This window comes from Canis lupus, chromosome 7 (assembly GCF_011100685.1).
Source record: "Canis lupus familiaris isolate Mischka breed German Shepherd chromosome 7, alternate assembly UU_Cfam_GSD_1.0, whole genome shotgun sequence".
Classification (NCBI taxonomy): Eukaryota; Metazoa; Chordata; class Mammalia; order Carnivora; family Canidae; genus Canis; species Canis lupus.
In genome coordinates this window covers 42,045,242-42,071,718 of record NC_049228.1, presented here as the reverse complement: position 1 = coordinate 42,071,718, position 26,477 = coordinate 42,045,242, and the positions used below count along the sequence as shown (strand labels likewise).

General features: G+C 37.4%; 1 protein-coding gene across 4 annotated transcripts in view; it reads right to left on the bottom strand.

Moving 5' to 3' along the window:
• The window catches only part of ASH1L (ASH1 like histone lysine methyltransferase), a 180,946-nt gene that overhangs the window by 142,866 nt on the left and 11,603 nt on the right, over nt 1-26,477 (bottom strand). For 2 of the 4 annotated variants that reach the window (XM_038543093.1, XM_038543094.1), the window contains exons 2-3: nt 25,017-25,170; nt 11,477-11,997 (exon numbers count right to left, since the gene is read on the bottom strand). In XM_038543093.1, the coding sequence (XP_038399021.1) occupies nt 11,477-11,896 (420 nt within the window). In that variant the 5' untranslated portion in view covers nt 11,897-11,997; nt 25,017-25,170. The remainder of the gene's footprint in view (nt 1-11,476; nt 11,998-25,016; nt 25,171-26,477) is intronic. The other 2 variants (XM_038543095.1, XM_038543096.1) reach the window with 1 other exon arrangement.

The following is a 26,477-nucleotide window of genomic DNA, read 5'->3' as shown; positions in this document are numbered from 1 at the left end:
ACTTAGTTTAATTATTATAACTGTGTTGGGGAAATGCTAGGATAGCCACTAAAAAATGTAAGGAAAGAGATTTATGGACAAATTTTTCCCCAACGATAGTAAGAAATGTTAAGTTACTTGTAAAACTACATTTGAAATTAGAAATATAGGGACACCTGGGTGGCTGGGTGGTTGAGCATCTCTGCCTTCAGCTCAGGTTGTGATCCCCGGGTCCTGGGATGGAGTCTGCCTCTTCCTCTGCCTATGTCTCTGCCTCTCTCTATATATCTCTCATAAATTCATAAATAAAAAATCTTAAAAAAAGGAATTAGAAATATAGAGATGTCTGACTGGCTCAATTTCATAAAATCCCTAGGTTTTTTTTGTTTGTTTTGTTTTTGTTTTTTTTTCCCCCTAGGTTTTGTTATCTCATCATGTAAGGCTTTAATTCTGATGTCTCCCCCAAAGTCTTTATTTGTTTCTATGCAGCTATATCTTGAAATTAATTAGCAACGAGCACTTATGGAGCAGTCTGTATGTGAGCATAGCTGGAGTGATTTACAGTCATTAAAATGAAATAAAAGATATGAACAGGCAACCATAAAAAGCAGCATGTGAATTAGCAAGTCAGCATGATAATATTTAGGCTTAATTCCCTGGGACTTAAGGAAACCTATGCCTTCTTTTAATGTAGTTCAATAATGACTTTTTCCATTACCAAGATCAACAATGAAATGAGAGATATTCACATTCACCATACCTCATTTTGTATACCAAACAAACCACAATACAGAGTCAAGCAGATATCCTTAAATCCAGCACTTTAAGAGAACGTGAACTGCTCAATCAGCCAAATGTAGCACTGATTAGAGAAGTTTCTACCACAAAATGAAAAGAACTGAGGATGAGCCTGATGAAACTGACTATGATAGTTTGAATTTTCCTGGTACATTTATAGCAGAGTCTGCTGCACATTGCAATAGACGGAATCTGCTTTCCCCTCCATTTACAGGAGCAGATGTTTCCATAATAGACGGTATTTTGGGAAAAGAGTGGCATCTTGTTTTGTCTCCAAGGCTTAAGACAGATCATAGCTGCCCCCTTAGCTGTTTGTGTATGTAAAAGGAAGGCTTTATTGAAATGTGAAGATCCAGGATAATGTGCATAATAGCGGCTGCCATGGAGAAGCTGGGCTTTGTGCCAGCTGTTCTCTTCTCTACTACAAAATAACTAGTTCAAGCACCTTCCAAAATAACAATCAGTATGAAGGTAAGACAACAGAACTCCACTCAAAGCAGGACCTGAAGATACCTGAACACCATCAGGTCTTCCTGTTTGAATAACTTTTGTCAATAAGAACACAGGAGTGGAAAGGTAGCAGTGGGATAAGGTAGCCTCGAATTCTGGATCCTTTTTTGACTTAGTATGAGAAAGAGTACACTCAGAGATGGCACTTAACTCACAAGGTGCAGGTAAGATGAGAGATTGTGACCTCTTATTCCCTGGATAGAGCTAAGAAGCCTCAACCAGAAACACTGATTAAAAAGGAAAAAGAAAAAAAAAGGAACTGGAATAAACGACACCTGACAGAAGTATAGATAAAACAGTGTCACTTGGGCTCATCTTGTACCACCTTTAGTGGATGAGTCACTAAGATGTGTTAAATGCTTTGAAGAGGGGTGGCCCCGGGTGGCTCAGCGGTTTAGCGCCACCTTTGGTCCAGGGTCTGACCCTGGAGACCCGGGATGGAGTCCCACGTCAGGCTCCCTGCATGGAGCCTGCTTCTCCCTCTGCCTGCGTCTCTGCCTCTCTCTCTCTCTGTGTCTCTCATGAATAAATAAATAAAATCTTTAAAAAATAAAAAAAATAAATAAATGCTTTGAAGAGGTATTTGACATCTAAAAATGCTTTCTTAAACTAAGAACCTAATGTGGGATTGTTTTTGAACGGAGATATTACAGACAGCTTAGTTTAGCACTCTATTGTGGTAAAATTAAGAAAGGTTTTGTTTGACCTATTATAAGACAAATGGGTTTTCTTTTTTTTTTTTTTTTTAAAGATTTTATTTATTTATTCATGATAGTCACACAGAGAGAGACAGAGAGGCAGAGACACAGGCAGAGGGAGAAGCAGGCTCCATGCACCGGGAGCCCGATGTGGGATTCGATCCCGGGTCTCCAGGATCACGCCCCGGGCCAAAGGCAGGCGCCAAACCGCTGTGCCACCCAGGGATCCCACAAATGGGTTTTCTAAGGGAAATCACCAAAGTTGTGATTTACCCGGAAATTCATGAAACAGCCACAGGTAATAACACTAATTTCTTAAAAGTAGCAAACTATAGATTGTTTGAAATAGACCTAATAGTTTTAATAAATGCTTTTAGTAACTGAAAGGAGAAAATATTTATGAGTAGTTTAGTTAGGAAAATATATGCAAAAAGCACCATCTTAGGGCTATGGAAACAATTCCTCTTATTACCAAGCTAAATGTTAATGGGTTTATTTTTGGTGCTGGTATTTTTTTTTTAAATGCTGACCGATCTTAACACACAGTCCATAATCTTAATGACCTATTTTTTAAGCATGGTTTGTGATTCTTTTTTTTTTTTTAATTTTTTTTTTTTTTTTTTTATTTATGATAGTCACAGAGAGAGAGAGAGAGAGGCAGAGACACAGGCAGAGAGAGAAACAGGCTCCATGCACCGGGAGCCCGACGTGGGATTCGATCCCGGGTCTCCAGGATCGCGCCCTGGGCCAAAGGCAGGCGCCAAACCGCTGCGCCACCCGGGGATCCCCTGGTTTGTGATTCTTAAATACAAAAACTAAAATGATCAACCTTACATTCAAGGAACATTCATTCACTGGTAAATAAAAGACAAGCATATAACTGCAGTATAACATGACACATATTATAAAACAAATACACGCAGGGAAGCACAGAGGTTAGTGCCCAGGAAACCTTTCATAGAATTAGGTACATGTGAGCTGAGTACTTTCTACCCTCTCATCCTCCCTCCTTTCTCATTGCATATGAAACTTTTTTCTTTTTTCTTTTTATTTAAGAACTTAGTAACAAATTTATTTTTCTAATTTTTCATTTTTATCTTAGCTAACTTACTTCTTGAGATTGAAATTAACAGAAAGCTGTGTCAACCAAGTACGCTCAGGAGAACTTCCAGTTTTCTGATAATTCCTAGCAGTCACAATCAACAAGCTTCTTAAAGAAAAGCTATCAAGCTCCCTTTTGCCTCTGGCTTCTAATTGTCTGTGATTTGCTCCGCAGCCTTCTGTCGACTCTACGCATGCAATGAAGGACTAGACAAGGAACTATGGGACAATCACACTCAGCAATTTTGGCAAAAAATAAAAATATGGTGTTGAGAAGCAGGTTCTATCTTATTTCACTGTTGTTACTGTAAAAAGTTACTACTGCAATTGTTAGGATCATCTTTCTGCTTTCACGTGTATTCTGAGGTGTTACTAATTCCATGTAGCTTGGCTAAAACCAGCTAAAATATCCTAGTGTATCTACCGTCTGTGCATTTGTGTCAGAATGCCTTTGCACACCTTCTAAACTCTGACTTCCTAATACAGCAGCAGACCTTTGTATTGTAAGCTTGTAAACTTGGCTTTCAGATATTTTCCAAAACTGATGGTAAAACATATATAGTAGGTAAAAACTTGGCTGTTAAAAATGAAGAGTAGAAAAAGACCAAATTTAATAGTTCAGAACCCATTTTATTTAGAGTGAGTAGTGGCTACTATTTCACTTTACCAGTATTACCATTTCTGACATCTTTGTTCACATTATCTTCTTTTGCTAATCTGTATAATCTCAATTTAGATAATATACTCTGGATAAACTAAAGGCTCAGGAACACCATAATTCCAGCTTGAAGACCCATATTTATATTAAGGGGTTCCAAGGAAATCACAGTTAATACGCAAACCACCACCCACCCCCTTCCTTGGTAGGTCTTCAGTCAATCATATTAACTCCTGACATTAGGTACTTCCTGGAACAAAGTGATACTCATTTATTACAAAAAGGAAACGGTTATTACACAGATCTTAGATAATGTCTTTATATTTTTCCACCTTTTAGTTGTGAGGGGAGAGGGGTGTATTAGACATATAACAAGTTTCCTTTTCTTCTGGGAAGAGAATTCTTTTTTTTTTTTGGAAGAGAATTCTTAATTCTAAGAAGTACAATTCTATTATGAAGCAGTTGGTTTAAAAAAAAAATCTTTGACAAACCAACACCAAGAAGGGTCACGCTGAGCTTTGCCCACTGCATCCTGAGCCCCCAATACACCTCATTTCCCTTCCCCCTTTAATATTTAAATCCTTGCCGCTCGTCCTTAAACCTGATCTCTAATGCCACCTGCTGTTGCAGTTATGTGTGCTCAAGAAGCGGCACCACTCTGCCTGAATATTATTCCTGCTTGACTTTTACTCCGCATGAAAGACCAAGGTAGTTCACTATTAATAGGTCTGTAAAATAAAATCCAGGCACTGTATCTTTGGTAAGATTTAACATTATAGATATAAATGACAGGGTTCCTACTAACTACAAATAATTCCAAATAAAAAAAAAAACTTATCAAAAAAGCAATTTTAACTTTAAAATGTTTCCTCCTTCGGGGCGCACCTGAGTGGCTCAGTGGTAGAGCGTGATCCCAGTCTTGGGATCAAGTCCCACATCGGGCTCCTTGCAGGGAGCCTACTTCTCCCCCTCTGCCTCTCATGAATAAATAAATCTTAAAAAAAAAAAAAATTTCCTCTTCCTAAAAGGTACAGTGATATAAAGTACAACCACAACATTTTTGAACTTTAAAAACAAAGAAAAAAGTCCTTAAAAACAAATGTGCATGGTCACACAACTTTTAAAAATTTATGTTAGAAGCAACACTACATGGTTTGAAAATTAAAATACTTTGTAAGTCAGAACAGAGAAAAAAAACTTCAACCCAAGATTTCTTAAGAAACTGCAGACAAAAACTGAAGTGGAGTTTCCCTAAGTTTTGAGTACAACAGAAAGCACAACATGTAAGTACCTCAACTAGGCCTTCATTCTGTTTTCTCAGGACTCACCTAAACTAAAGGGCTTTCAAATTCTTGTCCTATATCACAACTGACAATGTCTATAAGACATGCTATCTGTGCCTCTGCCCTTATATTTACTTTGCCCCCAAAGCCCCTCTTTCTAGCAAATTCTAACAAAGATGTCAATACCTAATTCTGAATACAAATGTCTCTAATAAAGCTTTCCTTGCATATTCTCCTCCCACCTTCTCCCAACAATTCTGTGAATTCATAAATACTCTGTATTTTTGTGGAAGTTGTTATCACATGATAATAACCTGTTTAATGCACAGCATAGGCACTCAAATATTTTATGGAGAAATAAATCAAAGAACACTGTCAGACTAGACAGAAATTATGTTCAAAATAAAGTGATATAAAATTTGATCTTCCTTTGTGAAAAGTATAAATATGAGTAATATAAGTAACGTGAGTAAAATATTAGTTCTTTAACCAGTTATCTAAAGTGTAATAGACACGGGCACCTGGGTAGCTCTGACGGGTAAGCCTCTGACTCTTGATTTCAGCTTAGGTCATGATCTCAGGATCTTGAGATTGAGCCCCACATCACACTCTGCATTGAGCATGCTTAGGATTCTCTCCCTCCTTCTACCTCTGTCCCACTCACCCATCCCCAGGTTGCACGCACTCTTTTCCTCTCTCTCTGGAAAAAAAGAAAGAAAGAAAAGCCAAAATCTAGGTAGTATCTGGCCCACTTTTGCCCCAATTTCATCTCAAAACAAGTGGGATTTGGGTGCAGCAAATTAAAAACTGCTAGGCAAATTAGCTATACTAAGCAAGAGCTGAGGTACTATTATTATTATCCGCATATTTTCTTATTAAAAAAACATTAATCTATCAGTTCTGTAATTTAATAAAATCTCAGACCAACAGGACTTAATTAGAATACTTGGATTCACGTGGATTTTAATAACTTTCCATAAAAATCACTTCGCTGAGGTTCAAAATTGCCTCTTCAATGAACTGTTTCCTAAAGAATCTATTACATTGGCACAGGCATTTCTTTTCCAAAGAGAAAACTATCTTTTGGAGGAAAATTATAATTAGCTCTGTAAATTTTATTTATAATCCACTGTGCTCATTAAATACACTTAACTGGGCTAAAATGGCACCAAATAAACTATTCACCAGCAAAATGGTAGACAACACAGTACTAGAGGTCAATGCTCTGCAACCTAAATGGTAATCAGGGTAGAGCAGTATTGAAATAGACCCTCATCTCTTTAAGCTCAAACAAGTTTGTTTGAATCACCTGCTACAGGAAACATGTATTTTATTTTTCATTTGTCACAAAAGTACCTTTTTTGGGGCTTAGTATCCTAAGCAAACTAGGATCATGTATAAACTACACATACATGCTACACAATTTCATAACTGAAATTTTGTTTAAATGCTAGAAAGGAAGGAACATTACCTCTTCTCCTTTTAAGTTCGTGTATAATAAATGTAGGTAAATATGACTTCCAGCTCTACTCTCACTTTCTAGCATGCTGCTATAGAAGAACAAATAGTCCATTCTGACAACTTATGAAATGACACAGACACTATATGAAGTGGCAAGATAACAAAACCAAAGTTTTACAGGAATTTTTTTTAAAGATATTATTTATTTATTTTAGAGAGAGAAAGAGCACGTGCAGGGAGTGGAAGGAGGGGCAGAGGGAGAAGGAGTAGCAGACTCCCTGCTGAGCTCCAGGAGAGGCTCAATCTCCAGAGGACTAAGGGAGCTGAATCAAGAATCAGATGCTTAACTGACTGAGCCACCCAGGTGTCCCCAGCCATTTATATTTTTTAATGAGGGAGGAGGGGGACATATGTATTTGCCTGTATATACATATCTGTGGGAGATTAATTAAAGACACTGATGTTGGAGTTATCCTAGAAGATTCTTTGCACCAAGTTTGGTTCCAAAACAAGTAATTCTTAATGTGGTATTACTTTCCAAGTGTAAATGTAAACCTGAAAATGCATTCAATATACACATCAGTTTTCTTCATTTTGATTGAGAAATGGCTATTCTGCTTGATCAGTTATCGCAGTCAGTAAGGGGTTATCACAAGATCGTCTAAAAGGGGATTCTGAAATAGAATTACTCAGAGGGGGAGAAGGATAATGATGGTAACACTATTTCATTGTTTTCCCCTTTTATCTCTTAAATTCTGAATCATAGGAGTCTATTACCTAATCAAATTAATATTTTCTGGTCCAATATCCATACTATTATGCATGACATTTAATTTACTTATGGGGGGGAGGGGTAGAGGGAAAAGGTGACAGCATCATCTATGCACACACATCACAGAGCCAGATGTGGGTCTCAATCTTTCAACCTTGAGATCATGACCTGAGCTAAAATCAAGAGTTGGATGCTTAATTCACTGAGCCATCCAGATGCCTCTACACACGACATTTTTTATAACAGCTTCCCATGTCCAAAGTATCCCTTGCTATCTGAATTAGTTTCTGAATTCAGAGAGCATGTTCAGGGTGAGATGGATACCTGAAAATCTCTCACTTAAACAGAAGAGCTAAAATGATAAAGCCCTGAAGAAAACATAGAAGAAAATCTTCAAGAATTTGGATTTGACAGTGATTTCTTGGATGGGACACCAAAAACACAGGCAATAGAATAAAAAACAGACCAAGTAGTTCAGCAAAACCCAAAACCCTTGTGCATAAGAGGACACTGTTAAGAAAGTGAGAAGACAACCCACACAGAGGGAGTTAATATTCCCAAGTCTTACACAGAATGTATAAAGAACCCTGTAAACCAACAAAAAAAGCAGCATAATTCAAAAAGTGCTATACCAATTTACTCAACATCAGCAGTGAATGAAAGAGCCTGTTTCCCTAGATTCCTGCCAACACTGAATTACTATCATTATTAGGATGAAATTTTTTAGTTTTGCCAAAATGTATTATAGAAAGTCTCAAAATCATTGAAACATAAACGAAGTATGCCTTCACATCAAGTACACAGCATTGTAAGTCAATTATATCTTTAAATACATATTAAATTTAAAAAACATATTAAATAAACACATTACAAATACATTAAATACAGAATCAGGATCCTTAAAATCTATGATATAACTTTATTTAAAAAGACTTTATTTACTTGACAAAGAGCACATAGACAAGCAGGGGGAGAGGCAGAGGGAGAGGGAAAAGACTCCCCACCGAGCAGAGAGCCTGATGCAGGGCTTGATCCAGGACTCTGGGATCACCACCCAAGCTGAAGGCCGATGCCACCTAAGTACCCTTATAATATAACTTTAAGTAAAAGACATTAAAAGAGCATCATCTCCTAATATTTTCACAAAAGAATGAACTTCAAACTTCAATTATTAATATGCCAGTTTCTAAACAATGAATTGAAATTTTTAATAAATTAGTGAAATATTTGAAGTATGTCACATAATTCAAGAAAAGGGAAAATTTCACTCATGGAATGGAACCTGGGTTTTGTTTTTACATTTTTTTTTAAAGATTTTATTTATTTATTCATGAGAGACAGAGAGAGAGAGAGAGAGAGAGAGAGACAGGCAGAGACACAGGCAGAGGGAGAAGCAGGCTCTATGTAGGGAGTCCGATGTGGGACTCAATCCCAGGACTTCAGGATCACGCCCTAGGCTGAAGGCAGGCGCTAAACCGCTGAGCCACTCAGGGATCCCTGGGTTTTGTTTTTAAAAACCACATAAACAGTTTTATTTTATTTTATTTTTTTTCACATAAACAGTTTTAAAAAAATTACATAAACAGTTAATAATCATTCAATACTAATCATGACAGAAAATAATTTATTTTTTTTCAGAGGGTCTTGTTTTTGCTCTCTATTGCCAAAAGAAAAATTCTACAGAGACAAAATATATGATCTATATTTGTTTTTACTAGTAATGTAAGGCTTAATATTTGCTTTATTTTTTATTTTATTTTTTTAGGGAGAGGGAAAGGCAGAGAATCTTAAGCAGGCTCCATGCCCAGCACAGAGCTGAACATGGGGCTCAAGCTCACAACCCTGAGATCATGACCTGAACCGAAATCAAGAGTCAGACACTTAACTGACTGAACCACACAGGCATCCTATAATAATTGCTCTAAAAGCAGCACTAACAAAAACCCAACTACTTTTGAAGAATTGGGGGTACATGTTTCAGTTACATTTGGTAAAGCCTTGTTTTAAAATAAAGCCCCTCCCAAAAAATAATAAAATAAAATAAAAGCCCCAACATGCCTCATAATATTCCATCTTTCCCTTCTTGGCCAAGGATACTTAATCTTTTTACAGTCATGAACTCCTCTAAGAAGCTGGTGAGAGCTATGTAAAAAATGTACCCAAACAAACACAAAACTCTGTACAGACTGTCAGGTTGCCTTGTGAGGACAACCACACACACCCGCACCCTCCCAAGGACCACAGGTTGTGAAGCCGGACATCAGGCTATAAGGAAAAGAAAATATTCACAGGAACCTGTCACAAGCCAGATGCTTTATATAAATTTAATTCTGTATACAACCATTGAAGATAATAGGCATTTATAGTCCCACACTATAAAGAGAAGGCCAAGGCTGAGTAAGATAAACCCAATTGTCTGTGTGTAGTTATTAAGCTTGGGTTCTAAAGAAAAAAAAATTGGGTTCTGATTCCACAGCCCATGCTCTTTCCATTACTTCTGAAGCACTAATTCAGAGGTTACTAATATATCCAACATCCTATGCTAAAGTAGCTGTCTGAAAAATAAATACCAACTTAATCACTAGCAGTTCTGTAACCTTCTATCAGAAACCACAGATTATATTCTATTTAAAAACAAGATATATGGATATAAACCACCTATGTATTGAGAGTAAATATGTACTGTGAAATCATCGAAGTACAAAACCTCATCATTAGCATGGACTATTAAAAAAAACTATAGAAAGATTACTAAGACTTCTATAGCTGTAGAAGATAAGCTGTAACATTGTTTCAAAGGAAAAGGTCTAGATAAAAATCTTTGCCAATCAACCTTATGAAAATCCTTGAGGTCAGCAGGAACAGATATTCCCTTCTGAGAGATGAGGAAAATAGGGCTCAGACGAGGTTAATCAATTTAGCAAAGATTCATCCCGTTCATTTTTTCAAGAACTGGTACAATACCCATTTTTTTCTTGGCTTGTAATCTAACTCATTCGCAGTTCATTTTATCAACAAAACATCCCAAGCTACTTCATATGTCTATGATCTTTGAAGAATAGCAACTATTAGAAATTTGTGGATGCTACAGCAATTTGGAGAAAAACAAAAGTGCCTGTATCATTAAGGTTTCTGGTAACATGTAAAAAGCACATGAATTTGATGTTAAGGAATTAACAGTAAAAATCAAGTTATTTCACGCAGTCAGAAATATTCCAAAATTTTAGCCAGAGTGTTAAGTCAATTCTTTCTACCTAGATTCATTGTTTTACTTATATATGCATATAATTTAAGTATGCATGTGGGCCTGTATGGTACCCATCACCTGAAATTAGATATTATATGAAATGGCTAAAACTTGTGGTCAACACATGACCTAAAATAAATTTAGTATCTTTACTACAGAGTAAATAGGGTTAAGAAAAATCAGTTATTATATTTGGATAGCCTATGAGAAAGAAGGGATGGGGACGATTTTTAATGTATCAACTTGCTTTATGAGGAGTGACAGGAATTAATCCTTGTATTAAACAATTCATTGTACAAAAGCTTTCAACATATGGCATGCCTGAGTGGCTCAGTTAAACATGTGACCCCTGATTTTGGCTTAGGTCATGATGTCAGGGCTATGAGATGGAGCCTTGCTTAAGATTCTCTCTCTTCCTCTCCCTCTGCCCCTCCCCTAACTCCTCACTCTCTCCCATCTTCTATTAAAAGACAAAACAAACAAGAAAACCCAAAAACAAAATGGAACAAAAAACCCACAAAAGCTTTCAACATATGTTAATAAACTGGATCCCTATAACCACCTCAAAAGACAGGTGGTATTATATAATCATTAAACATCTCTGAGCCTCAATTTCTTCCCTGTTAATCTGTCTAGTAAATAAGAAGGTGAGATTCAAATCTAGGTTTCCTGATTACAAACCCAGTATTCTTTCCCAACGCCATGTAGTAGTAACAACATAGGTATATCCCATTTCAAACGCCTGCCATAAAAACACAAATGCATACATGGTCACCCTGCCATGCATAGTCCTAGACAAGCCTCAGAGCCTGTTGTAGTCTCAAAAAAAAAAAAAAAAAAAAGACTATTTGGAGATAATACAGAGATTAAACTCAAACTTCCATAATAAGTATCAAGTTTAAATAAAAAGTCCATATAGAGAAATCCTCGGATCCCCAATGAGCACAAGGTGATGGCAATTGTACTCACCCGTCTTGAAGGACAGTGCTCATCCTTCTCCTCTGTCATCTTCCCACCTTTAAGTGCTTTCCTTGGGTGCTTGATAGTTGTTTTTATGGCAGGTCGACATACATAGTTCTCCAAGTTTTTTGGAGGTTTTTTAGTTCTCTTAGCCTGAAGGCCAATTTTCAATTTTAAGTTTCCCTCTGAAAAGTTTGTTTCTTTCACTGAAAACTGTTGCTGTGCATCAGTCAAACCATCCTCCTTCCCTGCTTCGCTGTTTCTGTCCCAATTCCTCTTGCGAAGGTCCTCTTCCTCTTTCGTGTTGCTCTCTAGCTCTCCTTCTCTCTTGCTGACCACTGTGCCGGTACCAAGGGCAGAGGGACTCTTCCTTGAAAATCCTTCCGAGTCAGAACCCAATCCTAACATAGCAGTATTTCTAGGGTCCATCACAAGTGTCTGTTATTGCCAAAGAAGCTTATGAAAATTTTACAGAACTGTGTTCCATAAAAAACAGGGATCTCCAAAACTTGCATCCAGCATCTCTTTCTCTGCAGGATAAACCATAACAAATAGTCATCAGAATAGAAGCAACTACTGATTAATATGAGAAATAGGTATAAGGGGAGAGGGACAAGGAGGCCAAGAAGAACCCCAAATCACAGTTAAAACTAACCAAAATATAGTACAAAATGAATTTAATATAGTTATAAATAAACTTAAAATTTTTTAGAGTAAGCTTATTATTCTACAGATATCATTAAACAGGCTATAGTGGTACATGTTAGGAATTGGTTTAGTGCTCCATTTATAAGGCTTTTCAGGTTAGGACTCTTTTTTGAAAAAAAATATTTATTTATTAATTCACGAGAGAGAAACAGAAAGAGGCAGAGACATAGGCAGGAGAAGAAGCAGACTTCCTGCGGGTAGGCTGATGTGGGACTCGATCCCAGGACCCCGGATCACGCCCTGAGCCAAAGGCAGACGCTCAACCACTGAGCGACCCAGGTGCCCCCAGATGAGGACTCTTAGGCAAGAATTCTTTGCTGCTGGTGTACAATTCAACTCTGAATTCATACACTCACTCATTCATTCAAAAATATTTCTGGGCTCCTATCATGTGTCAGGCATTGTATAATAATCTGGTAATACAGTACTTGGCAAAACAGACCCAGTTCCTAAATTTACAAGCCTTATACTCTAGTGAGAAAGACAAATACTAAAAAGTTGTTATACAAATCATTTATAACAATTGTTATAAAAATTCTGAAAACCACAAATTTAATCTTACAAGTTTTCCTAATAGCAAATAGTCAGTGGACATTTTAATTCCCCAAATCCATACTCTTTTCCTAAATCATAAAATATTTTTAAACAAGCAAATTATTATTTTCAACAGATGTACACCTTACCTGAGAATCTAAATAATCTACACAGGGCAAACTTCTTCTCATAAAGATCCTCAGGAAACCAGATTACCATATAATCAAAAGGCTGACTAGTCAATACAAAACCAAAACAATTCACTATTCTTGAGGATTGACAGACTAGTCTTTATTCTAAATACTCGATCCCGGGACCAGGATCACGCCCTGAGCCAAAGACAGACGCTCAACTGATGAGCCACCCAGGCATCCTGAAGATCCTATTCCTTAGAACATTCCATTTATGAAACTATGTATATTTCGTAAACTATGAACCTTAAGACATTTCTGTACAACAAGATTATAAAATTCTCAAAGACAAAGATCATGTAACTATTTCACAATTTCTACAAGGAATGTAAGTAAAATGCATTAAGCTGATGACTGGCAATACAGCAAGGGTTTGAGAGAAGATACCAACAATTAGTTATTATTACAAATAACAGCAGTTAGCAGTATATTAAGTACTTGACAAATACTGGCCAATGACTCAACTCTTCAGTTTGTTCCTACTCTTCTCAGTCACAAGGATAATCTTCCAATCAGCTAACTGACAATTCTTGCTGTCTACTGCTTTACAGATTAACACTTCACAATAGTTTTCAAGGCTTTTCATAATCCAGCTCTTAAGTATTCAACCTTGTTGGTCCTTACTTCCTAACACACATCCCCTATGATGTTGTCAATTCAGTTTCCCTTACCGTCCCTAACAAATCAAATTCATTTCTGCTTCTGTGCCATGTGCTTTCCTTCCCTCCAAAAGTACAAAGTCCTGTTTTATCCACGATGGGTTCAAATCCTGAAATTTAAAACTCAGAGAACCACAAGATTTTTCCTAACTCACTAGTGACAAAATCTGACCAGATCTGATCTGGATCCATTTGGTCTTAATTACCACAATTTTTGTGAATAGTCATACATTTTAATGTAAAAGTATTAATGTGCTTGATGAAGAAGTGCTACTCTAAGCATCACTACATTGTCTTTCTAAAAGTAAAAAAAAAAAAATGTAGTAGGTGGGGGGATGGGGTGACTGGGTGACAGGCACTGAGGAGGGCACCTGAGGAGCACTGGGTGTCATACTATATGTTGGCAAATAGAACTTCAATAAAATAAAAATAAAAAACACACACACAAAAAAAATAGAACCAAAAAACCCGAACTTTTGTATGATGGTTTGTGGACATCTAGTCTCACACTTATTTTTAATTAAGCTTGCACTGACCAGATCCTTCCCTAAATACCTACTATCCAATAGGATCACAATTTGAGTAATCAGTTTTTTTTTCTTGCTCCACATATGTCAACCACATCTCCAAATAAGATTATAGTTACAGTGTAAGTTTCATGAGGGTAGGGACCTCTTCTGGCTTGTTCCCCACTGTTTCCCCAGCATCCAGAACAATGAGCAGCACATATATTAGTACCCAATAAATAGCTGAATGAATTTTAAGGCCCCCATAGCCTCTAACATAATGTCTGGCATGTAGAAAATGTTTCTCCTTTCTTTTCTTTTCAAATATTTTATTTATTCATGAGAGACACACAGAGAGAGGCAGAGACACAGGCAGAGGGAGAAGCAGGCTCCATGCACGGAGCCCAATGTGGGACTCAATCCCGGGACTCCGGGATCACACCCTGAGTGAAAGGCAGACGCTCAACCACCAAACCACCCAGGCGTCCCTCTCTTTTCGTATATGATTTCATCTTGTGTTAGAATGAGAGTCCCATATACAAGTTTTTTCTTTTTTTCGTATATGTTTATTATATGTATTTTATAGAGGTGGTTTCAACAAATTCACAATATCTTAATTGTACCAGTCACAGCTTCAAAATTATGTCTTCTACCTCTTCTCTGTACCATCAAAGCTGGTCTAAGGAAAACAATCAGGTTCACTGATCTCATTTTACATTCCTTTTTTTTTTTTTTTTAAAGATTTTATTTATTCATGAGACACAGAGAGAGAGAGAGAGAGAGAGAGAGAGAGAGGCAGAGACACAGGCAGAGGGAGAAGCAGGCTTCATTCAAGGAGCCTGATGTGGGACTTGATCCCAGATTCATGAATCATGCCCTGAGGCAGACGCTCAACCACTGAGCCACCCAGGCATCCCTCATTTTACATTCCTAAATGCTAACCTCAACTGGGCCTTTAGTGTTAAAACGTGTTTCCCTAACCCACCACTCTCCTATACAACTACCTCAAGTTGTCTCCACCCTCACTGACTTTGCTTCCAATCTGATGATGGCAGTAGAAACAATCAGAAGACAACTGCCACAGGCTTCCACTATACTGCATACCTACCCACCTCCTGGTGTCTGCTCCTATAGATTCTGCCTTCCCTACTATCATAATATACTGGGGTGCCTGGGTGGCTCAGTCAGTTTAGCATCCAACTCTTGGTCTCAGCTCAGGTTTTAATATCAGGGTCATGAGTTCAAGCCCCAAGTTGGGCTCCACACTAGGTATAGAGACAATTAAAGAAATATCTATATTTATACATCTCCAACCCCACCACTTGAGCACTGAATCCTATCCACCTTGCATTCTCAAGAGCTTTATTTGGGCAACCTATCCTTTCTCCCTTGCAACATCCATTTCTCATTTTTCCTCTGGATGATGCCTATCAGCATGAAAACACAGTACAATATTTCTCATCTAAGAAAACTCTTGACCCCGTATCTTCTACCAGCTTCCCATTTCTCCGTCCCTGTCCCGTACAACAAAACTTCTTCAAAGAGTAGTAGTAGTAGTCCATTCTCACCATCTCTAAATCCTTGTCTTTTTCCTCTGGAATGCACTGATCACACTTCTACCACCATCTCCCCACAGAAAGTGCTGGTCAAGGTCACCAATGTACTCAACACTGCTAAGTACACCAGTGAGTTCTTAGTTGTCCACACAACCTAGCTACAGAATGTGACACAGCAGAACAGCCCCTTCATCTCTGCACAAGAGCCCTCTCTGGATTCTTCTGCCTTACTGGCTAATCAACCTCAGTCTCCTTTGCTAGTTTTTTCTTTTCTCCCCAAACTTTAAACACTGGAGCACCCCAGGGTATGCTCTTCTGTTGCCTATCTACTACATCTACTTGCTACATAAACCAAATCTAATCTTCTGGCCTTAAATTCCATCTAACATTATTGATTCAAAAATTTCTATCATAGGCACAAACACCTTTCTCAAACTTTAGACTCCTATAACTCTAAATGCCTACTTGACACAATGCCTAGATGTCTACTAGTTAGGCGCCGCAAGCTTAGCATGTCTAAAACCAACTCATCTTCTCCCTCATCCCCCCATGTGCTCATCCCACAGGCTGCCTCATCTCAATAAATAAATGCAACTCCAGCTAGAAGTATTTAGACTAAAAATTCCTAATCACCCTTAATTCTTTTCTCTTGCCTCACATGTCCATTTAGTCGGCAAAGTCTTCCTTAGCTTTGAAATACATGGACAACCTATTTCCTGCTAATTTGACCACTACCACTCAGATCCAAGTAATAACATCTCACCTGGTCTACTGCAAAAGTCTTCACTGGCTCCTTGCTTCAGCCCTTTGTAGCTCTCTACAGTCTTCTCAACACAGCAGCCAGGTGATCCTTCTAAAGCTCGTATCAGATCATCTCACTCCTCTGCTTAACACCCTTTCAATGGCTTCCCATCTCACTCAAAGCAGAAGTCAAAGTCCTTACAATGGTCTAAAGGCCCTATTTTACTCTGGCATACAATCCTCTCTACCTCCTTTCCATCTATTACCAAAATCTCCACTTAGTTCCAAGAAGGGGGGGCACGGGTCTCCTTCTGTTTCTCAAGTAAAGAAAAATACTCCTACCGCAGGCCCTTTGCAATTATTATTCTGCTTGATGAGAATTCTCTTTCCGCAGACAACTGCATGGTTTGCTCTTTCATGTCCTTCACATGTTTGCCTAAACGTAACCTTACAGAACAGGCAGTCCCTGACAGTCCTTTGTAAAACAGAAAAACACTCATCTCACCATTCTGTCCTGTTTTATTTTTCTACATGACTCCTAACACTCTGTCCTGTTTTATTTTTCTACATGACTCTTCTCACCATCTGATGTACAATGTATTTATTTATTGTTGATTTCTTTCCATTGGGATGTAAAATCCACCAGGAAATAGATTTTTGTCAGTTTAGTTCAATGTAATGTCCTAGCACCTAGAACTGTACCTGGCATATAAGAGGTGTTCAATAATTATTTGAATTAATGGCATGTTTTTTGTGATATACATATATATATTTTAAGATTTTACTTATTTGACAGAGAAAGACAGCACAAGTAGGGGGAGTGGCAGGCAGAGGGAGAGGGAGAGGGAGAAGCAGACTCCCCACTGAACAGGGAGCCTGATGCAATGTGGGACTCGATTCCAGGACCCTGGGATCATGACCTGAGCCCAAGGCAGATGCTTAACTACTAAGCTATTCAGGCGCCCCTACATTACTAGCTTTAATATGTTCCTTTTCTAGTTCTTTTCTCCCCTTTCTTCTTAAATCTTCTTTCTTGTTTCTTACTTAAGTAGGCTCCATGTCCAGAGTGGAATCCAACATAAGTCTTAAACTCACGACCCTGAGGTCAAGAGTCAAACACTTGGGGCACCAGGGTGGCTCAGCTGATCAAACATCTGACTCTTGATTTCAGCTCAGGTCATGAGATCAAGCCTTACGTCTGGCTCCAAGCTCAGGCTGCTGACAATTCACTCCCTTTCCTTCTGTCCCTCTCCTTGTTCTCTGACTCTCTGACATTGTCTCTCTAAAATACATAAATCTTAAAAAAAATAAAAAAAGAGAGAGAGAGAGAGAGAGAGAGAGAGTTGGACACTTAACTGAGCCCCCCAGGCACATGTTTTAATTTTTAATACCCATCTTAGGCTCATGGGTGGTTCAGCTGGTGAAGCATCTGCATTCAGGTCATGATTCTGATCCCTGCTCAGCAGGGAGCCTGCTTCTCCCTCTATATCTGCCACTCCCTTGCTATGCTCACTCTTGCAATCTCTCTGTCAAACAAAAAAATATATATATTAAAAAAAATTAATACCCATCCTGTGTTTCATGTTACTAGGTGAATTGACAGACCTGTCATATATTTTTTTGGTTAGTCATGAAAACAAATCTGTCCTAAAATAAAAACAAATAATTTACACAAAAATAACTGCTTTTATAATATTCACTCAGAAACACACACATTTTAAACTTTCCCTGCAATTTATTCATAATAAAGGAATTCCAGAACTCTTAATATACACGTATAAAAGTGAAGCAGAATTTCAGTATTTCCTCCAAAGAACTCAAAAGCATTTACACCAGCACTTAGTCACTTTTAACACATTCCAGAGAAGGGTTTGGAGAGCATGATTCTCTTCACTTTAAAATGGAAAAATTGAATCTGAGTGACACAGATTATATAAATAGAATACCAATAAACCAAAAAAGAATTAATTTGACAACACTGATCACTACCCCAGAAATGTTTGTAAGAATAGAGAAACATTATGCTTCCCTAACTTGATCAAAGAGGAATAATATGCCGAAGGGCATATTTTGTGAACCCATCTAGGCAGTGAGACTGGAAAAGCATGATGGGCAAACACTACATACCAAATTTAAGTGTTTCTAGTAAAGATAAATCCAAATTCTGAAGATACTTCACAACATAGAATGCTTTTTATCTGCTAAATGTAAACTGCTTGAAAACCAATCCCTACACCAGCTGCCGGAATGCTGATTCTGAACTTTGAAAGCAGTGTTCTTTGTGAATGATACTCTTTAAGTTTTTGGAAAGGTATCTATATAATCTAGGTATGCTGTCCAGGAATAAGAATGCCACGTTGTTACAAAATGTATTCTGGTGACTACTACAATATATTCAAGTCAAAATACAGTTACTAGGAGAAACAGAACTAAAGACTGCTAGAATCTCTTTGCTTTAAGAGACAAATTCAATATTCATCTCACAGGCAACTTTGGGATTTATAGGATATATTTAAATCACTAAAACAATCCAGAACAATCTAGTCCAAATTCAAGGGAAACTAACACTAAATCTATAGCATGAAGTCCTTTTGCTGCGATCATTTTAGCTGTGAGCAAACTTTTTAGAAAATTACTAATTGGGATGCCTGGGTGCCTCAGCGGTTGAGCATCTGCTTTCAGCTCAGGGCATGATCCTGAGGTCCTGAGATCGAGTCCCACGTTGGGCTCCCTGCAGCGAGCCTGCTTCTCTCTCTGCCTCTCTCTCTGCCTGTGTCTCTCATGAATAAAAAATAAAAATGGGCAGCCCCAGTGGCGCAGCAGTTGAGCGCCGCCTGCAGCCCGGGGTGTGATCCTGGAGACCTGGGATGGAGTCCCATGTCGGGCTCCTTGCATGGAGCCTGCTTCTCTCTCTGCCTGTGTCTCTCTCTCACTCTATGAATAAATGAACAAATAATCTTGAAAAAAATAAAAAATAAAAATAAAATCAACTACATATTTTTTAAATACTACAAAATTGAGTCCTTATAGTGGATGCAGCATATGTAAAAAAAAAAAAAAAAAAAAAAAAAAAAAAAGAAAACCAAAAAAATATATATCTAAAAATTTACTGAGCTCTTAGTATGTGCAAAGTTCTATGCTAATCCATTATATAGATTATCTCAGTTACTATAATTATTCCATTTTCAGAGATGTAAAAAAACCAGTTAATAATCAATAAAAGGTTGAGCCCAAGTCTGTCTGGCTCCTTTCAAATACTATGTTATACTGCCTCCCAAAGAGCATTTTTATTCCTGGTCTTATCACTCCTCTCTCTTATATGTAGCATACTTGCTGTTTGAAATTCTTACTTGCCTTCTATAATCACACATTCTATTGGCTCTCCAACTACCTGTGCAACCATTATATCATTTCCTTTATGTGTTCATCATTCTTAATCTATCCCTTCATTCAATGAATATTTTGAGAGCCTCAAAATATATTTTGAGAATATATTTAAAATACAAAGGATGTATTTTGTGACAACCACTATAGAAATAGTTATAAGTAATACAGTATGGTTCTAGGTCTTAGGAACTTTAAATTTTAGAGGGGGAGGCCAATAAATGACTACTTAACTATGCAATTGTAACATGATAGATGTGAAGGTATTATCTATATGAGGTAGTATATCAAGGAAACTTGGAGGGATAGGGAACATATCTTAGAAAAACAGTTAACTTTAAGCTGAAGCCTAGTTTGAGTAGGAAACAGCAGGGCAAAATGTAGAGGTAAGTGTGTTCTAAAAATAGGGAATAGTATGTATAAAAAGTCCCTGAGATTGTAAAGATTAACAGCAGATAAACCAAAGGGGGGACAGCACAAAACAAAAGTGGAAAGATAAATGAAAATAGCTTTCAAAGAGCCTTGTTGGGCTTCCTCAAGCACTGGAATCCAAAAAGCAGCTCTGAGAAGCAGAATAATAAGATACAGTTTATACTTGAAGAAAACCTCTCTGGCTGCTGTGGAAGAATGATTAGAAAGACAGCAAAAGTTGGGGTGCCTGTGTGACTCAGCTGGGGTCATGATCTCAGGGTCATGAGATCCAGTCTGGAGTTGGACTGACTCAGCTTGGAGTCAGCTTGAGATTCTCTCCCTATCCTGCTGTCCCTCTCTCAACTCGTACTATTTCTAAAATAAATAAAATCTTGAAAAAGGAAGAAAGACAGAAGTTGATTCTGGAATATCAATTATAAAATTCACAGATTAGGGAAATAGCACTGGAAACAAGAAAAATGGATGCATTGAGAGTTCAAAGGCATAACTGATTCGATTTGTCAGCAAGATGTAGGAAAGGAGGGAGAGAACTGAAGACTTAAGCACTGGTGAATAGGTATGGTGGTACCACTTAAACATTCCATCAACAACTATTTACCAATTGCCTATTATGTAACAGGAACTGGGGATATAGCAGTGCAAAAACATAAAAATTCCTGACCTCATGGGGCTGACATTATAAAAGCTGTCTACTGGGATGAGACAGAAAAGGGGAGATTAAGAGTTCAGTAAGTACATTAAATTTTAGATATCTGTGAAACATTTAAGTGGAAAGGTCAAGCCAACAGCTAGGAACACATGTACACAACATATAGAGAGGAAGGCTGTATGATAGCACTGTATAAAATATATAATGGAGTTCTATATTTTTTTTCCAATTTAATAAGAAAGATAATTTATCTTAACTCTAATATGTAAGAATAACTCTTCTTTTTTTAGGTAAGTACACTTATCTAAAATTACCACATTGCAGATTGAACAATGCTGGTAGATTTTAGGCTTAAAATAAGTCTAGTCTGTCTCATCTGTGATAAATTTTTGTTTTCTCTGTGGTCTTTATCAAACAAAGAGACTGTAATCATTGTTCTAATTCTCAACAGTAAAAAAAAAACAGGTATCAATTAACTGTATAAGACTTAAAAAAAAATACAGCACATCATGCATCTTAATTTGTCCTAGTTTTCATACTTTTTAATCATACATCTTACAGATGACCATCCTATTTCTTAGGATATATCATATTAGCCAAGGAAGCATAGTACCACCAGTTGATTAAGTCAGAAACCTGGCAGTCATCCTTGATTCCTCTCACTCCCTTAATCCCAACATGAACCATATATATATATATAAAATACAGCAGCTTTCTAACTTCTCTGCATATCTACCTTGTTCTTCTATCCCTTCTCTAAGATGTAGCTAGAAATAGGATTAAAAAATAATCTGATTATGTCATTTCCCTGCTGGACCAAGAGAGAGCTCCCTGATGAGTGCTCATGTGGCATTCTGTAAGTCTCTTAACACTCACATCCTTGAATGTTATATGCTTAGTTAGAGACTGTGAACTCAGGGACAAGGCACATGGTTTCACACTAAACAAAAGGGCCAATTCAAAAGGGCACCATTCACATTGTAAATATCTTGCATTTGATTTTTATAAAAATTTTCTGTGGAGAAATGAGTAGGAATGTAAAATGGTACAGACACTTTGGAAACAGTTTGGCAGTTCCTCAAAAGGTTAAATAGAGTTACCAGATGGCTCAGCAAGTTACTGCTTAGGTATATACCCAAGAAAAATGAAAACACAGGTACACAGAAAAGTTGTATACAAATGTTCACAGCAACATGATCCATACAATGGAATGTCATTCATCAACAACAACAAAAAAATGAAGTCTGGGGCACTTAGGTAGCTCAGTCTGTGTCCGACTCTTGATTTTAGCTCAGGTCATGATCTCAGGGTCCTGGGATAGAGGCTTTGTTGGGATCCGCCCTCAGTAGGGATTCTGCTTGAGATTCTTTCCTGCTGCCCTTCCCCACACTCACATGTGCTCTAATAAATAAATCTTAAAAAAAAAAAAAAAAAAAAAAGAAAGGAATGAAATACTGGTACATATTTTAAAAAAAGGAATGAAACACTGGTACATATTATAATAAGGTTTAAGATGAATCTTAAACATTATGCTAAATGAAAGACACACTAGTTCTAGAATACAACAAATTATATTATTCCATTTATGCAAAATGTCCAAAAAAGGCAAATCCAAAGAGAAAGCAAGTAGATTAGTGGCTACCTAGGGATACGGGAAAAGGGGAATGTCTGGGATGGGGAGACTGCTAGCTAACGGACACCAAGATCAAATGTTCTAAAATTAGGTAGTGGTGGTGGCTGAATAACTATGTGAATATATCAAGAACCACTGAATTGTACACTTTAAATTAATGAATTTTATAGGACACTAAATGCATCTCAATGCCATTTAAAATTTTCTGGCAGACCAAAATAAGGTATCTTGTGGAAGGTGTTCCTTTCCTTGTGTAAAAACAAAATATGGGTTAGTGGTAATCCTGCAAAAACGTTCAATTATAGCTTTCAATGTGGCAACAAGCTGATTTATATGACATATGTTGCTATGTGTTGACCTAATTGGCTATTCATTTGGAGAAAACAAAGTCAGATCCATTCTTCATGTTATACACAAATATAATTTCCTCATGGATTAAAGAGCTGTATGCAAAAATGAAAGTACTTGAGGGATATTTGTGAATATTTCTATAGCCTATTGTAGAGAAACCTTTCTATAATTTTTTTTTTAAATTTTATTTGTTTATTTATGAGAGATAGAGAGGCAGAGACACAGGCAGAGGGAGGAAAACAGGTTCCATGCCGGGAACCTGATGTGGAAACTCAATCCTGGGACTGCGGGATCATGCCCTGAGCCAAAGGCAGACGCTCAACCACTGAGCCACCCAGGTGTCCCTGTAGAGAAACCTTGAGCAAATCAAGAAACTAGAAGCCAAAAAGGAAAATACTGACAGATTTGATTACATAAAAACACAGATCAGTATGGTTAAGAGTTATTCTATAAGATGATATGAGAGATGTGCACAGGCAATCATAGAAGAGATGGTAATAATCAAGAAGAAACAGAAAGAGACATCACATCAATAATAGCCAGGGAGGTATGAGTTAAAATAAGACCATTTTCACTCATCAGTTTGGTTGAAATTTAATACACTGATAAAAACTAATAGTAGCGGGACACTAGTTGAGTGGTTTGAGCGTCTGCCTTTGGCTCAGGGCATGATCCCAGACTACTGGGATCAAGTCCCACATCGGGCTCCCTGCATGGAGCCTGCTTCTCCCTCTGCCTGTGTCTCTGCCTCTTTCTCTCTCTCTCTCATGAATAAATAAAATCTTAAAAAAAAAAAAAAGAATACTAGCAAAGTATATAGGAAAATAAACACTAGTGGCCACCATCATTTATTGTGGAAAGCAAGATCTACAGCATTTATGACAATTTTAAGTTTTACATACTCTCTGACTTCAACAGCAATTCTACTTTTGAGACTCTATCATAGAAAAACAAAAGCATTAATAAATTATATATTGCAGCACTGCTTAATGTGGCCATACCAAAAAAGTTAAATATATATACATTCTCTCTCTCTCTCTCTCTCACACACACACACACACACACACAGAACCGTGTCTGCCTTTTTTCAGTAAAAGAACAAGCATGATGTTACATGTATAAAAATAGGAAAATATACGTATTTGTATGCATAACAGAAATAAATACAAATGATTATACATCAGCTGACAGCACTGGTTACTTTAGGGGTAAAGGTCTGGAAGTAAAAAGGAAATAAAATTCTATGTATTTTTTCTTGACTTATTACAGAATTTATATTCGTTTTATAACTAAACAAAAATCCAGTAAGAACATATTTTTTAAAAGATCTGAAATACAAAAAAAAAAAAAAAAAGATCTGAAATACACATAGCTACCATATGTCCATACCTCTCAAAGTCTTATTATATTCATATCTACATGAAATTAAGCAAAGTAAACCAATTAACTCTGGACATATTTTCTAACTCCATTATTCTTCTACTGTCCAGCTATTTTCTTAAAACACTCCTCTCCTGTTCATTTCCATTCAATCAAGTACCACTTACTACACACATCTTTTTTTATGATGTTACTGTAGTTAAGAACACGTAACACGAGATTTACCCTCTTAAAATTTTTAAGTATGCAATATGGTACTGTTAACTATAGGCACAATGCTGTACAGCACATCTCCAGAACTTATTCATCTTGCTTGACTGAAACTTCATACCTATTGGTATGGAATTCTCCATTTCCCCCACTCCTAATTACATACCTCCTCAAATAGAACACCATTCCTCTTTTAAGGGGAGAGGGGGAGATAAACTGGACTTTATAAAAAATATGAACTTCTGTTTATCAAAACAAACCATGAGAGTGAAAAGGCAAGCCACACATTGGATCATGTTATGTGCAATGCATATACTGGAGAAAAGGATTGCATTCAGAATATTTATTAAGAGTAGGTACTTCACAAAGATACCCAGATATCCAACAGGCACTAAAAGATGCTCAACCTCACCAATAATCAGGGAAATGCAAATCAATACCACAGTGAAATACTATTACCCAATAAAATGGCTAAAATTAAAAAGAATGACAACAAATGTTGGTGAAGGTGTGGAACAAAAGAAATACCTACACATTCCCGGTACAGTTACAAAGTCATACAATCAGTTTGGAAAACTGTTTGACAATATTAACTAAAGATAAAAATAGGCTTACCCTGTGGCCCAGCAATTCCACTCCTAGGTATATGCCAAAGAGAAATGAGTGCATATTGTTCACCAAAAGAGGGGAGGTGGCCGGGTAAGGCTTCTCAGCATCAAGTTGAACTTTGTCTCAGAAGATGGGTAGGTGTTCTCTAAGCAGCCAGGCACTGAGAGGAACATGAAAGTCATGGAGATATAAACAAACTGTGTTTGGGAATGGCAACGGTTCCAAACAGCTGAAGCACAAGGGTAAGAGACCCAAGAAGACACAAAGCTGAAGTGGTTGGCAGGATCTTGAAGAAAGAGCTAGGCAGTCTATTCTGCCAGGAGACATGGTCAGGTCTGGGTTGAGAAACATTCAGAAAGGTGGGTGGGATGTAGCCAGGAAGCCAATCAGGAGTGGGGCACAGAGCGGGAATTCTCACTTTGCTGCCATTTTACCCATTTGAAGAATTGCTTTTCTTATACTCAGCCTGCCATTCTAACACTGGTATGCTGCTTTAACTGATGATCCTCCAGAATTTACTTTATTACCAAAATGATGAAAGGGAAAAGTAGGTGGATGACAATCCAGCAAAGATTTACTAATACTATTCTCCACAACCACCACTGTCCTTATATGAGTTAACTTCTGTTTTTAAGAGCAATCTCTGTCGAGGAACAGGTAAAGAATGCAACTGTCATTCCATGACATTCATAATTAAGAGGCCTATGAAACAAGGAATGTTGGCCTACAACCAAAATTACCTAAAAACTCCTAAAATTTATAAAAAATTTTACATGTATATGTGCACTTTTTGAGAAAGGATACAAAGATTTCGTTATATTCTCAATGGGGCCCATAATTACTACTACCATTACTACTACTACTGCTGCTACCGCTAGTACTACTAGTACTACCACCACCACCACCACCACCGGAGTTATGATCTGTTTTTGAGGCCAGCGTCAAATGTACAGTACAGAAGGATACTCAGGAAACCAGAAGATGGCCATTTTGAACCATCTAAGTTCTAAGCCTCAGTGAACAGTTTCCAGATGTTTATGGGAACAGATTCATCTAGAAATAGTTTTAGACGCTTATCTGAACCCCAAATCATATTACGGTCTTAAACATCTCAGTTTCTTCTTAAGAAGATCACCTCTAACCTATCTGGAAATCTTTGTAGTGATTTCTTACAGACACCATTTACCTGGAAGAGAAATGGCTCTCTAATGTACACAAGTGATGATTCTTTGACATGGGAAAAAGAAATCATACATGATGGACCTTAACTCTTTGGTGATTTCTATAAAATTGCAACAAGATGTCAGATAAACCCTGGGGAATACGTTATTAGAAATGTCTCCCCTTAATGTTCTGGAATTAATTTCTCTTCCTGGACTACAAAGTCCAAAACTACTGGCCTTTTAGGCATAGTGCCAACTCAACAGATGGGCCCTACATTTTCCTAATGGTAGAGGTAGATTGGCA